General features: G+C 45.1%; 1 protein-coding gene across 1 annotated transcript in view; it reads left to right on the forward strand.

The window, feature by feature from the left end:
• Positions 1-18,265, forward strand: part of DMD (dystrophin) — a 2,615,032-nt gene that overhangs the window by 1,027,557 nt on the left and 1,569,210 nt on the right. Inside the window, exons 16-17 of the mRNA XM_030202363.1 lie at positions 5,474-5,653; positions 12,827-13,002. Coding sequence (XP_030058223.1) covers positions 5,474-5,653; positions 12,827-13,002 — 356 coding nt within the window. The remainder of the gene's footprint in view (positions 1-5,473; positions 5,654-12,826; positions 13,003-18,265) is intronic.

The following is an 18,265-nucleotide window of genomic DNA, read 5'->3' on the forward strand; positions in this document are numbered from 1 at the left end:
AAGGTTCCACGTTAGGAGTTACGGACCAAGAAAGGGATCTGGGTGTCGCCGTCGATAATACACTGAAACCTTCTGCTCAGTGTGCTGCTACAGCTCGGAAAGCGAATAGAATGTTGGGTATTATTAGGAAAGGTATGGAAAACAGGTGTGAGGATGTTATAATGCCGTTATATCGTTCCATGGTGCGACCGCACCTTGAGTATGGTGTTCAATTCTGGTCGCCGCATCTCAAGAAAGATATAGTGGAATTGGAAAAGGTGCAGTGAAGGGCGACTAAAATGATAGCGGGGATGGGACAACTTCCCTATGAAGAAAGACTAAGGAGGCTAGGGCTTTTCAGCTTGGAGAAGAGACGGCTGAGGGGAGACATGATGTGAAGCGTCTGTTCACGCTTTCCAAAAATACTAGGACTAGGGGGCATGCGATGAAACTACAGTGTAGTAAATTTAAAACAAATCGGAGAAACTTTTTCTTCACCCAACGCATAATTAAACTCTGGAATTCGTTGTCGGAGAACGTGGTGAAGGCGATTAGCTTGGCAGAGTTTAAAAATGGGTTAGACGGTTTCCTAAAGGACAAGTCCATAAACCGCTACTAAATGGACTTGGGAAATATCCACAATTCCGGGAATAACATGTATAGAATGTTTGTACGTTTAGGAAGCTTGCCAGGTGCCCTTGGCCTGGATTGGCCGCTGTCGTGGACAGGATGCTGGGCTTGATGGACCCTTGGTCTTTTCCCAGTGTGGGATTACTTATGTACTTATGTACTTTCTAGCTTCATTGCATGCCTCCTAGTCCAATATTTTTCGAAAGAGTAAAAAAGCTATTGACATCTACCCATTCCACTCCACTCATTATTTCATAGACCTCTATCATATCTCCCCTCAACTGTCTTTTCTCCAAGCTGAAGAGCCCTAGCCGCTTTAGCCTTTCCTCATAGGGAAGTCGTCCCATCCCCTTTATCATTTTCGTCGCCCTTCTCTGCACCTTTTCTAATTCCACTATATCTTTTTTGAGATGTAGCGACCAGAATTGAACACAATATTCGAGGTGCGGTCGCACCATGGAGTGATACAAAGGCATTATAACATCCTCCTTTTTGTTTTCCATTCCTTTCCTAATAATACCTAACATTCTATTTGCTTTCTTAGCCGCAGCAGCACACTGAGCAGAAGGTTTCAACGTATCATCAACAACGACACCTAGATCCCTTTCTTGATCCGTAACTCCTAACGCGGAACCTTGCAAGACGTAGCTATAATTCGGGTTCCTCTTTCCCACATGCATCACTTTGCACTTGGTCACATTAAACATCATCTGCCATTTAGACGCCCAGTCTCCCAGTCTCGTAAGGTCCGCTTGTAATTTTTTCACAATCCTCCTGCGATTTAACGATTTTGAATAACTTTGTGTCATCAGCAAATTTAATTACCTCAGTAGTTACTCCCATCTCTAGGTCATTTATAAATATGTTAAAAAGCAGTGGTCCCAGCACAGAGCCCTGGGGAACCCCACTAACTACCCTTCTCCATTGAGAATACTGACCATTTAACCCTACTCTCTGTTTTCTATCTTTTAACCAGTTTTTAATCCACAATAGAACATTACCTCCTATCCCATGACGCTCCAATTTCCTCTGGTGTCTTTCATGAGGGACTTTGTCAAAAGCCTTCTGAAAATCCAGATACACAATATCAACTGGCTCCCCTTTATCCACATGTTTGTTCACCCCTTCAAAGAAATGTAGTAGATTGTTGAGGCAAGATTTCCCTTCACTAAATCCATGTTGACTTTGTGTCATTAATCCATGCTTTTGAATATGCTCTGTAATTTTGTTATTAGTAATGGTCTCTACCATTTTGCCCGGCACTGACGTCAGACTCACCGGTCTATAATGTCCCAATTTAGTGGGCCTAGCGTTTAGAGTAGCTTGATGTCATCATTGTAGACAAAATTTGTAAACCCAAGAGAATGTATGAGAGTTAGAAGAGATGCAAGGAAAATATTGATCCTTGCGTTACACCGGAAATGACAGAAAAAGGAGCTGAATCAGATTGGGTGGTCTGCACTATGTAAGAACGGTGAGCCAGATAGGATCTAAACCAGGCATAGGCTTTGTCACAAAACCCAGCCTGATAGAGATGGAGAAGCAAAAGGGGGTGATCCACCAAGTCGAACGAACGCTGCTGTAAGATCAAACGATAAGAGACTAACCGATTGGAATTTGTCAAGAAGAGAAAGGATGTAAGTTGTCAGCCCAAGCAAGGTAGTTTCAGTATTGTGATTAGGGCGAAAGCCAGTTTGATGGGAGTGTAGTATCTGGTTTTGGAAAACAAGTTCTGTATTTTGCTGGGGGACAATGGTTTCGGTGAGATTAGCTATTGGAGGGTAGTTTGCAGGGTCGCTAAGGAAGTGGGCTGGTCTTTAAGTTTTGGGCAAATGTAAGCAGTTCTCCAGCTATCTGGTACCACGCCCATGGATAGACTAAGGGAAACCATGGAGTGGGTGTAAGGGAGAAATGTTGGCAGGAAACGCTCTACCAGGCGAGAGGGGAGCGGGTCATTCGGAGCTGTAGTAGGCTTCCTGGACTGAACTAATCTACTGAATTCAGGTGAAGGGGGGAAGACCGAAAGATGTTAATATTTCAGTGGGGGCAGAAGAGACGGGTGCAGTTCTAGTCAAAGAGGTAGACAGTGGTAGAGGCGAAACAGCTAAGGCCAGCGACAGTGGAACAGCAAAAGAGGCACAAACAGTACAGGAAGATTCATGGGAAGTATTGAAAGCGGTAAGAGAGCGAAGGATTTGATAAAGTGGTTTTTTTTTTTAATTTTGCAAAGGTCTTTATTAAGCATTGAAAAAAACAATTTGTGAACCAAGAAACAAAATAGTAAATGCACAATACAATGCAAAACATGTACAGCCTCCACATGTAAAACAGATTATAGAAGAAGCACACGAAAATAGTCAATGCTGCATTATATACCAAGTATACCTCCAATGTTTTTCAGCGTTTTCAAACAACACCCCCATCCTCCTTTAATCCACCTCCCTACCCTCCCCAGCCACCCCTACCCCCCAACACCCCCCCCCCAGAAATCCACAGACCCTCCCCCCCAGAACTCCTCAAACCCTCTCCCCCCCCCCTCCATTCATTTCTCGTAATTCAAACACATAAAGGTAAAACCAAGCACCAACCATAAAGAACACACTTTCAAAAAAAGATTATTATTATTTATTTGTTACATTTGTACCCCGCACTTTTTCCCACTCATGGCAGGCTCAATGCAGCAGGCAATGGAGGGTTAAGTGACTTGCCCAGAGACAGAAGGAGCTGCCTGTGCCGGGAATCAAACTCAGTTCCTCAGGACCAAAGTCCACCACCCTAACCACTAGGCCACTCCTCCACTGTTGCTACTATTTGAGATTCTACATGGAATGTTGCTAGTGGAATAGCAACATTCCATGTAGAATCTCCAATAGTAGCAACAGAATCTCAATAGTAGCAACATTCCATGTAGAATCTCCAATAGTAGCAACAGAATCTCAATAGTAGCAACATTCCATGTAGAATCTCCAATAGTAGCAACAGAATCTCAATAGTAGCAACATTCCATGTAGAATCTCCAATAGTATCTATTTTATTTTTGTTACATTTGTACCCTGCGCTTTCCCACTCATGGCAGGCTCAATGCGGCTTACATGGGGCAATGGAGGGTTAAGTGACTTGCCCAGAGTCACAAGGAGCTGCCTGTGCCTGAAGTGGGAATCGAACTCAGTTCCTCAGTTCCCCAGAACCAAAGTCCACCACCCTAACAACTAGGCCACTCCTCCACTGTTGCTACTATTTGAGATTCTACATGGAATGTTGCTAGTGGAATAGCAACATTCCATGTAGAATCTCCAATAGTAGCAACAGAATCTCAATAGTAGCAACATTCCATGTAGAATCTCCAATAGTAGCAACAGAATCTCAATAGTAGCAACATTCCATGTAGAATCTCCAATAGTATCTATTTTATTTTTGTTACATTTGTACCCTGCGCTTTCCCACTCATGGCAGGCTCAATGCGGCTTACATGGGGCAATGGAGGGTTAAGTGACTTGCCCAGAGTCACAAGGAGCTGCCTGTGCCTGAAGTGGGAATCCAACTCAGTTCCTCAGGACCAAAGTCCACCACCCTAACCACTAGGCCACTCCTCCACACCTGCTCCCACTTAGATAAAGCATTCTTCTTCACCGCAGTCAAGCGCTCCTCCATCTCACATATGTACCAGACCTTAGTCATCCAACCCACCAAAGAAGGGACCTTAGGACATTTCCAACACTTTGTCAAGTTAATATGGGCAGCGTGCAGGACCCCCTTAACTAACAAAAATTGAGAGGTTTGGGCTGAGCAGTATTCCTTTTTCTGGGAAAGAAGTGTAGTTTTGTAGAATCGAACCATGGACCTATAGTTGTCAGAGTGGGCAGTGGAAGGGTCACGTCGCCATTTGCGTTCTGCGTGACGAAGCTGTTGGTTCAGTTGTCTGGATAGTGGTGCTGATATCATCACTATGGTGGTGTTTTACAAAAGCACGCTAGAGTTTTTATCATGCGCTAATAAATAGCGCACGCTAAACGCTAGAGATGCCCATAGAAATATCTGGGTGTCTCTAACGTTTAGCGTGTGCTTATTTGTAGCGCGTGCTGAAAACGCTAGTGTGCCTTTGCAAAAGGACCCCTAACTGTGGGCCCCTTTTACTAAGCCGCGTAGGCGCCTACGTGCGCCAGATTGAAGTTATCGCCCGGTTACCGCGTGGCCCTTGCAGTAATTTCAGTTTTGGTGCACATCCGCTATGCACGTCTGAAAAATATTTTTTTTTGTTTTCTGTCGCATGTAGCGGACGCGTGCCAAGTGGCATCTGACGCACGTAGGTCATTACCACCCAAATGCTTTACCACTAGGTCTACAGCTGGCGGTAAGGTCTCAGATCCAAAATGGACGAGTGGCAGTTTTGATTTTGCCGCACTTCCATTTTCTGCAAAAAAAAAAGGCCTTTTTTATAGGTGCGCTGAAAAATGATTCTGAGCGCGCCCAAAACCCGCGCTTACACCACCGCAGGCCATTTTTCAGCGCGCCTTTGTAAAAGGACCCCCGAATAAATTATGTCCCCGCCCCATAGTGCCCCAGTGCTGAGGTGGTCGATATCCAGAGAATTCATCTCAATATCTGTCTCAGAGGCATTTGCCTGGCTAACGGGTTCTGCTATTCAGATAAATGCTTTTAAACATTGGCTCCTCAGTTGCATTTTTTGTTTTAATCTATTTGGCTTACAGTGTATGAATATGCATCTCATTCACACTCTTGGCATATATATATTCAGAAAATGAAACTGTTCAGACATACCTCCTGGACTGGGTTGGGAAATACAGGTTTTTCCTTTGAAGTTATCTAAGCAGTTCAGTGACTAATTGTGTTTTTCTTGCAACAGATCCTTAAGGGAGAGCTGGAAATGAAGAGACAGACGTTGGATAAATTGAGCTCCCTCAGTCAGGATTTCCTGTCCGCTGTGAAGAACAAGGCTGTATCTCAGAAGATAGAAGGGCGCCTGGAAAACTTTGCCCAGCGCTGGGACGCTCTTGTACAGAAACTGGAAACCAGCTCCGTACAGGTACTTCAATGCTTTTGCCATATCGAGGGCTGAGCAATTCAAATGATAGTTCTCAATAGCTGCCTACGAAATTAAGCCATTACGATTACTGGTAAAGCTACTTTCCCGTGCATTTTAGGAGTGATTCTATAGCACAAGCAATAATACTAGTAAATAAACACATATGAACACAAATACATGCTACATGTCAGTATTCTGCCCGAGTGCTGTTCTGTGAATACACTGCACATCTCATGTAACGCTTACATTTATTTATTTATTTTCGACACATTTATATCCCACATTTTCCCACCTCTTTGCAGGCTCAATGTGGCTTACAAATCCATAGTGGCGATCGCCATTTCCGGAATAAGAAATACACAGTAATATTCCAGTTAAAATAGAGAATATGCAATATAAATTGGAAGAAAAATAGATAAACAGTACAATTCAGGTATTTAAGAACAAGGGTAATGAAAAGGGGTGGAGCCTTGGTGGGTTTACCACTTATGTGAGTATCTTATAGAGAACTATAAGTTATAGTAACATAGTAGATGACGGCAGAAAAAAGACCTGCACGGTCCATCCAGTCTGCCCAACAAGATAACTCATATGTGCTACTTTTTGTGTATACCCTACTTTGATTTGTACCTGTGCTCTTCAGGGCACAGACCGTAGAAGTCTGCCCAGCACAATCCCCGCCTGCCAACCACCAGCCCCGCCTCCCAACCACCGGCTCTGGCACAGACCATACAAGTCTGCCCAGCACTATCCCCGCCTGCCAACCACCAGCCCCGCCTCCCAACCACTGGCTCTGGCACAGACCATACAAGTCTGCCCAGCACTATCCCCGCCTCCCAACCACCAGCCCCGCCTCCCGATCTTGACTAAGCTCCTGAGGATCCATTCCTTCGGCACAGGATTCCTTTATGCTTATAACACGCATGTTTGAATTCCGTTACCGTTTTCATTTCCACCACCTCCCGCGGGAGGGCATTCCACATATCCACCACCCTCTCCGTGAAAAAATACTTCCTGACATTTTTCTTGAATCTGCTCCCCTTCAACCTCATTTCGTGTCCTCTAGTTCTACCACCTTCCCGTCTCCAGAAAAGGTTTGTTTGCAGATTAATACCTTTCAAATATTTGAACGTCTGTATCATATCACCCCTGTTTCTCCTTTCCTCCAAGGTATACATGTTCAGGTCAGCAAGTCTCTCCTCATACGTCTTGTAACGCAAATCCCATACCATTCTCGTAGCTTTTCTTTGCAAGTTATGTGCATATTTTTGGCAGTTAGGTGCATAAGTACTGTAGCATCGCATAGATCCATTGGGTAAAAATTTGCAAAAAAATAGTTAAGAAGCAGAGGAATAGAGAATCATATATGTGTTGTATACAGAGGAGGAGCCTAGTGGTTAGTGCAGTGGACTTTGATCCTGTGGAACTGTATCTGGCAATCAAGCCATTGTGACATCACTGATGAGGTTGGCTCTTATTGGTGGAATGAGTGGAGGAGTAGCCTAGTGGTTAGTGCAGTGAACTTTGATCCTGGGGAACTAGGTTGAATTCCCATTGCAGCGCCTTGTGACTCTGGGCAAGTTACTTAACCCTTCATTGCCCCAGGTACAAATAAGGACCTTTATATACTATGTAAACTGCCTTGAATGTAGTTGCAAAAACCACAGAAAGGCAGTATGTCAAGTCCCATTTCCTTTTCCCTATTTAAGATTCTGCAGGGAACGTTGCTACTATTTGAGATTCTAGATGGAATATTGCTAGTGGAAGAGTAGCCTAGTGGTTAGTGCAGTGGACTTTGATCCTGGGGAACTAGGTTGAATTCCCACTGCAGCTCCTTGTGACACTGGGCAAGTTACTTAACCCTTCATTGCCCCTGGTACAAAATAAGTACCTGAATATATGTAAACCGCTTTGAATGTAGTTGCAAAAACCTCAGAAAGGCAGTATATCAAGTCCCATTTCCCTTTCCCTATTCAATGATTAATTTACCTTACAGCCTGATTGCAGAAGGGCTTCCCATGAGCTCTTTGTTCTTGCAACTTCCTTCTCAATCTCCCTGTGTTTCATCTCTCTCCCCGACTGTCTTTCTGGTGCTCCTTTGATGGGTCCTAGATTGTTAAATAGCATTAGCACACTTTGATATGCAAGACACTTGGAAGAAAAGCAGGTTAAAATGAAATCCAGTAAGAGGAGGCCTTTCTTCTTGTGAAGTACTGGAACAGATTGGATGGAACTGGTCACTTTGCTGCAACATTCAAACTTCCTATCCTGGGGTGACCTCCCTTGTTCTCAATCTTCATTTCTCAGCATGGGTTAGATTAATTTATGAATTACTTTGTATTAGTCTTCCAGGGAGCCATTCAGGGTATACTAATAAGTGCTTTATAGGGAAGCTGAATTCTAAGGAGTACAGTAATAGAAAGTGAACATAGAGGGCTATGGAAACTCTTCACCCCTCCAACCCCCCTTGAATATTTTACACATTTTGTTGTGTCAGGGCATCAGACTTTTATGAATTTACATGATGAATTTGTTTCTGCTCATCAACATATTATATTCCACACTTTTCGGTGGAAAATGGTTTTATTGGTGGACAAAGCAGGTACCCATTCCCCAGTGGCGTTCCAAGGGTGGGGCGGTGGGGGCGGTCCGCCCCGGGTGCACGCTGCTGGAGGGTGCAGAGAGCAGCCGCGCGCCTGGTGGCTCTGATGGTTCCCTGCTCCTTCTGCCCCGGAACAGGTTACTTCCTGTTCCGGGGCAGAGGGAGCAGGGAGCCAGCGGTGCCGACAGGCGCGCGGCTGCTCTCTGCACCCTCCAGCAGCCAAGAATGCACCTGGGGGGGGGGGCTTGATGCGCTGGGGAGGGGGGTGTCATTGCGCCGGGGGGGGGGGGTCATGTGGGGGGATGGACGCTGCTGCACCCAGGGGGGAGGTGCGCAGCGGCGATCCGCCCCGGGTGGCAGCCGACCTAGGATCGCCACTGCCCTTCCCCCTCCACCAAAAAACAAACCCCTGAAATGCCACAACTGGATAAGTCTCCTTCTCTACATAGCAGTTCGCAGCATCTTTCAGTCTCACAATTCCCTTTTTAGTCATTTTCCTTTCACTAATATACCTTAAGAAATTTTTGTCACCCCTCCTTACCTTTCTAGCCATTTGTTCTTCTGCACGCACTTTCGCCAGACGTATCTCTCTCTTGGCTTCCTTCAGTTTCATCCGGTATTCCTCTCCATGCTCCTCTTTTTGAGTTTTTGTGGATTTCTGGAACGCCAACTCTTTAGCCTTTATTTTCTCAACCACTTGCTTGGAGAGCCATATTGGTTTCCTTTTTCTCTTGTTTTTATTTACTTTCCTTACATAAAGGTTTGTGGCCCTATTTATAGTTTCTTTCAGCCTGGACCACTGTCCTTCCACTTCTCGCACGTCCTCCCAGCCCATCATCTCCTTCCTCAGGTATTCCCTCATTTTACTAAAGTCGGCACGCTTGAAATCCAGGACTTTCAGTTTTGAGTGGCCACCCTCCTCTTCAGCCGTCATATCAAACCAAACCGTTTGATGGTCACTGCTGCCCAGGTGTGCACCCACTCGGACATTTGATACACTATCCCCATTTGTGAGTACCAGATCTAGCGTCGCTCCCTTACTTGTGGGTTCTGTCACCATTTGTCTGAGCAAAGCACTTTGAAAAACATCCACGATCTCTCTACTTCTTTCCAATTCCGCAGACGGAACCTTCCAATCTACATCCGGCAGATTGAAATCTCCCAACAACAGCACCTCTCTCTTCTTTCCCAACTTTTGAATATCTGCGATCAGATCTTCATCTAGTTCCTCCAATTGTGTTGGGGGTCTGTAGACAACACCCACGTGGACAGAGGTTCTATCATCTCTCTTTAAGGTGATCCATATCGCTTCTTCCTTTCCCCAGGTCCTTGTCATTTCATTCGCTGTGATCTCATTTCTCACATATAGAGCTGCTCCTCCACCTTTTCGACCCTCTCTATCCTTCCTAAATAGATTATAGCCTGGTATGTTTGCATCCCATTCATGGGAAACATTGAGCCATGTCTCTGTGACTGCAACCACATTGAGTGGAACATAGGAGCCAACTTTTCAAAATTATTGGGGGTGCTAAGCCCAGTGGAAATAACACTTCCTTGGCCACATACAAGGAATGTTCTCATTATTGGGGGTGCTCAAGCACCCACAGCACCCACAGAGTCGGCTCCTATGGAGTGGAACATCTTCTTGGTTATGTTTTTCGCGTGGCTTTCTGGTGGTTCCCAAACCTGGTCCTGGAGGCACCCCAGCCAGTCAGGTTTTCAGGATATGAATATTCATAAGAGAGATTTGCATGCAGTGGAGGCAGTAGATGCAAATCTCTCTCATGAATATTCATATCCTGAAAACCTGACTGGCTGGGGTGCCTCCAGGACCAGGTTTGGGAACCACTGCACTATAGCCTGAGACTTGCACCCAGAAAATCAAATACATCCCTATTTATGGCATAGCAAAATAGAGCACCAACTTGATCCTTCCACATATGTTGGAGTTTAAACATGAACACAGCTCTTCAACTCAGTAAAGTTCCACAATTTTGGAGACATTTGACTTGCTGCATTTAGTTTTCTTATGATGAGGGGAGGAGGGACTGAAATTTGGCAGAATGTAATGGATTTCCTAGGTCAGTTTCATTGCAGGCAGGAGAGACTCCTGCCCCCTTAGACCATGGGAGGGGAGGGGATATTTAGTAGCACTTAACTGAGCAGGGCCTCGGACAGCCATGACATAAGTACATAAGTAATGCCACACTGGGAAAAGACCAAGGGTCCATCGAGCCCAGCATCTTGTCCACGACAGCGGCCAATCCAGGCCAAGGGCACCTGGTGAGCTTCCCAAACGTACAAACATTCTATACAATCAAGCCATTGTGACATCACTAATGAGGTTGGCTCTTATTGGTGGAATGAGCCACTATGACATCACAATAGGTTAAATCACTGCTCTATGTAATAAAAGTGAGCCAAGTACAGGACATAAGTAATGCCACACTTGGAAGAGACTAAGGGTCCATCGAGCCCAGCATCCTGTCCACGACAGCGGCCAATCCAGGCCAAGGGCACCTGGCGAGCTTCCCAAACGTACAAACATTCTATACATGTTATTCCTGGAATTGTGGATTTTTCCCAAGTCCATTTAGTAGTGGTTTATGGACTTGTCCTTGGTCAACCTGTGCTGGAGGTGCTGTTGAGGAAGTTAGTGTTCATTGCAATGCTCCCTCTTTGGGGAGGGTCAAGGGGAAAGGAGTCATAGTTATTGCTTGAAAGTGACACCTAGTGGCCAGGTTCAGAACCATGATTGTAGGGTTCTGCAAAGAGACCTGGTGCATGGTCCCTGGCTCAAGGCCGTAGTTACAGTAACCATCTAGGTAGACTGGAAGAGCTATGAGACAGGGAAAATATGCCTGGATAGTTGTGAATGAAGACTTATGATACCAAATCCCAGCCCTGGTTCTGGTAGCCCAAACTATGTAAAATCTAAATATTTCTGCTCCTATTTACTCACTAAACAAAAAGGATAAATTTAAAAAAGCAAAATATTTCCCCCGTCCCCCCACAACCCCAGTGGGTAACAGGCAAGGTTACTCAAGGTAAATTACATCGGAGGAAAAAAATGAACTAGGGGGCACTCAATGAAGCTACAAAGTAGTAAATTTAAAATGAATCAGAGAAAATATTTCTTCACTCTACGTGTAATTAAACTCTGGAATTTGTTGCCAGAGAATTTAGCAAAAGCAGTTAACTTAGCGGGGTTTAAAAAAAAGCTTTGGATGGCTTCCTAAAGGAAAAGTCTTATCTTCCGCCTGGACCGATATACTCACATCTCCCCTCTCCTCAAATCACTTCACTGGCTTCCGATCAGGTACCGCATGCAGTTCAAGCTTCTCCTCCTAACCTACAAATTCACTTGATCTGCAGCCCCTCCCTACCTCTCTATCCCTCCTTTCAGTACCCTTCTCCACCACCGCCAACTCCAGGCTCTGCCCTTTCTGCCTCGCCTCACCCCATGCTTGGAATGTTCTCCCTGAGCCCATACTCCAGGCCCCTTCCCTGCCCATCTTCAATTCCCTGCTAAAAGCCCATCTCTTCAATGTCGCCTTTGGCACCTAACCACTATTCAAGAAATCTAGACTACCCCAACTTGTCATTTCGTCCTTTAGATTGTAAGCTCTTTTGAGCAGGGACTGCCCCTTTTTGTTAAATTGTACAGCGCTGCGTAACCCTAGTAGCGCTCTAGAAATGTCAAGTAGTAGTAGTAGTAAAAGTCCATAGACAATTCTTAAAATGGACTTGGGGAAAATCTACTGCTTATTTCTAGGATAAGAAGCATAAAATGTATTGTTCTGTTTTGGGATCTTGCCAGGTACTTGTGACCTGGATTGGCCACTGTTGGAAACAGGATACTGGATGGACCTTCAGTCTGTCCCAGTATGGCAATACTTATGTACTTATGGTATTATCAAATGAAGACCATAGAAACAGACATTTATCGTATATGGGAAATGAGCGAAAATTTCTTATTGATACGTTAAGAAGTCGGTACAGAACCCTCCCTTAAATGGAAATTCTACATTTTGAAGGCTAATGCAGGACAAATAGATAAACATAGTTCATAGTAAACATAGTAGATGACGGCAGAAAAAGACCTGCACGGTCCATCCAGTCTGCCCAAGAAGATAATTTCATATGTGCTACTTTTTTATTTGTACTGTCCTCTTCAGGGCACAGACCCTATAAGTCTGGCCAGCACTATCCCCGCCTCCCAACCACCAACCCCGCCTCCCTCCACCAGCTCTGGCACAGACCATATAAGTCTGGCCAGCCCTATCCCCGCCTCCCAACCACCAACCCCGCCTCCCTCCACCAGCTCTGGCACAGACCATATAAGTCTGGCCAGCACTATCCCCGCCTCCCAACCACCAGCTAATAGAGCACTTAAGCCAGGAATGCTTTTCTTTTCTTCTGTAACTGGGTGTGATTTAATGGATTCACTGTGGTTTGATTTAGAAATAGTTTCTTACCCGGTTTCAAAATACTCGCCACTCCTAAAAGTTTTTTTTTTTTACTGAAATTCTCTGTGCAATGTCTGATCTCTGCTTCCATGTTCCTCACAGGTTTCACAGGCCTTAACTTCCGCTCAAGCGTCGCTAACACAGAGGACCGTAAAGGAAACTGTGACTACAGTCACCACCCGAGAAAAAATCCTGGTAAAGCACGCTAAAGAGGAACTGCCACCGCCCCCACCCCACAAAAAGAGGCAGATCATTGTGGATTCCGAGTTCAAGAAGAGGTGAGCTCCGCTTGGGAAGAGGAGATAGAAGCAATGGCTTGTGGACATTCCGATTCTTGTGTACCTGCTTGGAGCTTCAAATCCAAAGCCAATGATTCCCTCCGCCCCATCCCCCTCAAAAAGAAATGCTGTACCATCTAATCTTTAAGTAGGGGGTGGACAAAGAAGACTCTTGCAGCCGAATGGGTATTAGACCCGACACGGGGCTGTGTTTCAACAGTACGCAACTGTCTGCTTCAGTGGTCACTCACTAAAAATATTTATACATTATTTTGTATGTCCAGACATTCAAACAAAACCATAAAAACAGCTATAATAACCTAAAATATGTAAAGACTATGGCCCAGATGCACTAAACTTAACGAGCCATTAACGAGCAAGTAGAAAACCCTGGCATGCACTAAAGGCTTCTCCGAGCCATTTTCCCATCACGGTAGCAGCTAACAAAAACGAAATGCAGATGATCCAAAGGCTATTGCAAGGCTGTTATAATGAGATGCACTACGGTTTTCCGATCCCCTTACCGTGAAAAATCTAACGGGAGGTCTACACCTCTCGTTGGGGCAGATCGGAAGAAAAAAATGTCGTCAGGGATGTCCTTCACCTGAAAAAAAAAACCCTCCACTCCAAAGACCTTCTTTTTGGACATCCTTCACTTACCTGTACCGCCCAAAAGGAAGACGCCGCGCCGCTCACCCCCTCCACAGCCTGCTGCAGGAAGGCTCCGATGCGGCTCGATCATAGCAGGAGAGTGCAGTTGAGGACGTCCATCCAAAAAGACGTCCTTTTTGGACATCCTCCCCCCCACAATAATAAAAACGTCCTTTCTAAACGCGTTGTGATTGGTTCAGAGACTTCAAGGTCTCTCAGCTGAGTCAAGCACATCCAAAAAGGACGTTTTTATTATTGGGGGGGACGTCCAAAAAGGACGTCTTTTTGGATGGAAGTCCTCAACTGCACTCTCCTGCTACGATCGAGCCGCATCGGAGCCTTCCTGCAGCAGGCCGTGGACGGGGTGAGTGGCGTGGCGTCTTCCTTTCAGGCGGCACAGAGGCGTATTTGGCATGCGCAGAGCAGCCAGCATAACGCTTGGCTGCTCTGCGCATGCTCGACCAGCCGACTGTTTACCGATGGAATAGAGAATGCAAGTGAGCTACAACGAGCAGCTCATTTGCATTCCTTTTCCTTGAAGCACGCCCGTTCCTTACCGATTCGCTAAGGGAATCGGTAAGGGAAGGGCTTTAACGATTTTTTTAGTGCATCTTGGCCTATGTAAAAAACAAACCAAAACAAAAACAATAGCTGTGCAAATGTTATCTAAATAAATAGAGTGGAGGAGTGGCCTAGTGGTTAGGGTGGTGGACTTTGGTCCTGAGGAACTGAGTTCAATTCCCACCATTTTGACAGCTCCTTGTGACTCTGGGCAAGTCACTTAACCCTCCATTGCCCCATGTAAGCTGCATTGAGCCTGCCATGAGTGGGAAAGTGCGGGGTACAAAATGTAACAAATAAAAAAATAAATGAAAAGCATATCATAAAAAATGATAAAACCAACTTTAACACAGGATGAATGGATAATGAGTCGATGCTAGATGGAAACAGAATATCAAAATCAATGTATCAAGAAACAAAGATATGCATATTTTGATATACACAGATTTTGCTATTCTATTGTTTCCATCTTGTATTGACTCATTATTACTGTGTTAAGGTCAGTTTTATCATTTTTTATGATCTGTTTTTCATTTACTCCATTTTATTTAGATAACATTTGCCCAACCAGTGTTTTTTTAGTTTGTACATAGGGGCCCTTTTACAAAGGCACACTGAAAAATGGCCTGCGGTAGTGTAGATGCGTGTTTGGGCACGCACAGAATGATTTCTCAGCGCACCTGTAAAAAAATGCCTTTTTAAATTTTTTGCTGTAAATAGACGTGCGCCAAAATGAAATTGCCGCGCGTCCATTTTGGGGGCTGAGAACTTACCGCCAGCCATTGACCTAGACGGAAAACTCATGTTGTAACAGAGCGGTAATGACCTATGCACGTCCGAAAATAAAAATTATTTTTCGGATGCCCATATTGGACGCACGCCAAAAATGAAATTACCGCAAGAGCCACGCAGTAGCCGGGCGGTAACTCCATTTTGGCGTGCATTGGGCACGCGTAGATGCTTACGCGGCTTAGTAAAAGGGCCCCGTGGAGGGGCATAATCGAAAGGGGCACCCAAATTTTCCTGAGGACGTTCTCGCAGGATGTTCCAGCAAAGGGGCGGGGAAACCCGTATTATCGAAACAAGATGGGCATCCATCTTTCGTTTCAATAATATGGTCAGGGACGCCCAAATCGTGAAATTTAGGTCGACCTTAGAGATTGTCGTCCCCTATTTTCAGCAATAATGGAAACTGAGGATGCCCATCTCAGAAACGACCAAATTGCAAGCCCTTTGGTTGTGGGAGGAGCCAGCATTCGTAGTGCACTAGTCCCCCCCACATGCCAGCACACCAATCGGGCACCCTAGGGGGCACTGCAGTGAACTTCAGAAATTGTTCCCAGGTGCATAGCTCCCTTACCTTGGGTGCAGAGCCCCCAAAACCTACTCCCCACACCTGTACACCACTACCATAGCCCTAAGGGGTGAAGGAGGGCACCTACATGTGGGTACAGTGGGTTTCTGGTGGGTTTTGAAGGGTTCACATTTACCACCAGAAGTGTAACAGGTAGGGGGGGTGGAGGTGGGCCTGGGTCCGCCTGCCTGAAGTGCACTGCACCCACTAAAACTGCTCCAGGGACCTGCATGACATTTGAGGCTGGCATAGAGGCTGGCAAGAAATATTTTTTAAGGTTTTTTTTTTTAGGGTGGGAGGGAGTTAGTGACCACTGGGGGAGTAAGGGTATGTCATCCCCGATTCCCTCCGGTGGTCATCTGGTCAGGTTGTTCACCTTTTTGAGGCTTAGTCATAAGAAAAAATGGACCAAGTAAAGTCGCCCAAGTGCTCGTCAGGGACACCCTTCTTTTCTCCATTATCGGCCGAGGACGCCCATCTCTTAAGCACGCCCCAGTCCCGCCTTCGCTATGCTTCCAACACGCCCCCGTGAACTTTGGTCGTCCCCACGACGGAAAGCAGTTGAGGATGCCCAAAATCGGCTTTCGATTATGCCGATTTGGGCGACCCTGGGAGAAGGACACCCATCTCCCGATTTGTGACGAAAGATGGGCCCCCCTTCTCTTTCGAAAATACGCCCGATAGGCTTTTACAAATTTTAGGTTATTATACCTGGTTTTATGGTTTAGTTTGAGTGTTCAGACATATTTGTAAATTCATACATTATTTTGTATCTGTTGTTTTAGTGAGTGACCCCTGAGGCAGACAGTTGTGTACCGTCAAAACACAACCCCGTGTTGGGTCTAATAAATGAGTGATACCTAATAAAGGGCCATGTTTACTAAGCCGCATTATAGGCGCGTTAATGTTTTTAACCCGCGTTGACCGAGTGTATTGAATGTAACTCACCTTAAGCTACTACTGAAAAAGATGTGAACAAATCCAAATAAATAAAATAAATGTCCACACGTTAACCATGTACATGCCTACAATATCCCTATTAGCGCCTACATGGTTAGCACATGCGCTAAGTGTAGGTGTGCTAAAAATACTAACGCACCTTAGTAAACAGTGCCCAAAGTCTTACATACTACCTGTTTGGCTGCAACAGTCTTCTTGATCCTCCCCTACTTCTGGACTTACATAAGTACTTAAGTATTGCCATAGTGGGAAAGACCAAAGGTCCATCAAGCCCAGCATCCTGTTTCCAACATTGGCCAATCCAGGTCACAAGTACCTGGCAGAAAAACAAAGAATAGCAACGTTCCATGTAGAACCCCAAAGAGTAGCAAGATTCTAGAATTCTAAAGAATAACAAGATTCCATGCAGAATTTCAAAGTGCAGCAACATTCCATGTAGAACCCCAAAGAGTAGCAACAATCCATGTAGAACTCCAAAGAGTAGCAGCATTCCATTTAGAATCCAGAGCACATAAGTATTGCCATACCGGGACAGACCAAAGGTCCATCGAGCCCAGCATCCTGTGTCCAACAGTGGCCAATCCAGGTCACAAATACCCGGCAAGATCCCAAAAAAGTACAAAACATTCTATACTACTTATCCCAGAAATAGTGGATTTTCCCCAAGTGCATTCAATAACGGTCTATGGACGTTTCCTTTAGGAAGCCGTCCAAACCTTTTTTAAACTCCACTAAGCTATCCGACTTGGTTGCTTTGTGCGTAGGGGTTCCTTTGCCTTTATTGGGGGGGGGGGGGGGGGGGTTGTTCTTGTGCCCATCTTATCTTTATGCATAGGGGTATTTGTACAGAGGAATGGGTGTGACAGACTCATTTGTGGCTGAGAATTATTGATATTACCAAGAGTGAAGTAGACGGCGTTCTCCATGGAAATGACCTGCAACTTCATCAATGTTTCATTTAGCAAAGATGAGGAATGTAGATGTGTTTGGTTTGCCATTTTGGAGACTTTTCTAAAAAAAATAAGAACCAGCTGTTCTTGAGAATTTCGCAGTCTGTCGTTAGCAGATTAGATTCCTTCTTCTCTCTGTTTAGCACAAAACCTGGTCTCCAAATGCATTTTCTGAAAGCTAAATGAAAGTTGATTACTTATCACGCATTGCTGCTCATATGCTTTGTTTCATTGCCTTTTGCAGGTTTTTTGGAGCAATCTGCTTTTCTTTTCTTTTTCTTAGATTTTTTTGCTGTGTTTGATTTTGCTGAAGTTTTGACTGAATATAAGGAAAATCGACAAGAAGGAAAGATAGATAAACAGAATAGTTTTAAAATTTCTACATGTATGAGTGGAGGAGTAGCCTAGTAGTTAGCACAATGATCCTGTGGAACTGGGTTCAATTCCCACTGCAGCTCCTTTTGACTTTGGGCAAGTCACTTATCCCTCCATTGCCCCCTGTACAAAGAACTACCTGTATATACATTGTAAACCCACAGAAAGGTAGTATAATCAAGTCCCATTTCCCTTTCCTTTATGACATCACAATATCAGAAGTGAGCCAAGTATCGGGCAATCAAGCCATTATGACATCACTGATGAGGTTGGCTCTTATTGGTGGAATGAGTGGAGGAGTAGCCTAGTGGTTAGTGCAGTGGACTTTGATCCTGGGGAACTGGGTTCGATTCCCACTGCAGCTCCTTGTGACTCTGGGCAACCCTCTATTGCCCCAGGTACAAAATAAGTA

This window comes from Microcaecilia unicolor, chromosome 4 (genome assembly GCF_901765095.1).
Source record: "Microcaecilia unicolor chromosome 4, aMicUni1.1, whole genome shotgun sequence".
Taxonomy (NCBI): domain Eukaryota; kingdom Metazoa; phylum Chordata; class Amphibia; order Gymnophiona; family Siphonopidae; genus Microcaecilia; species Microcaecilia unicolor.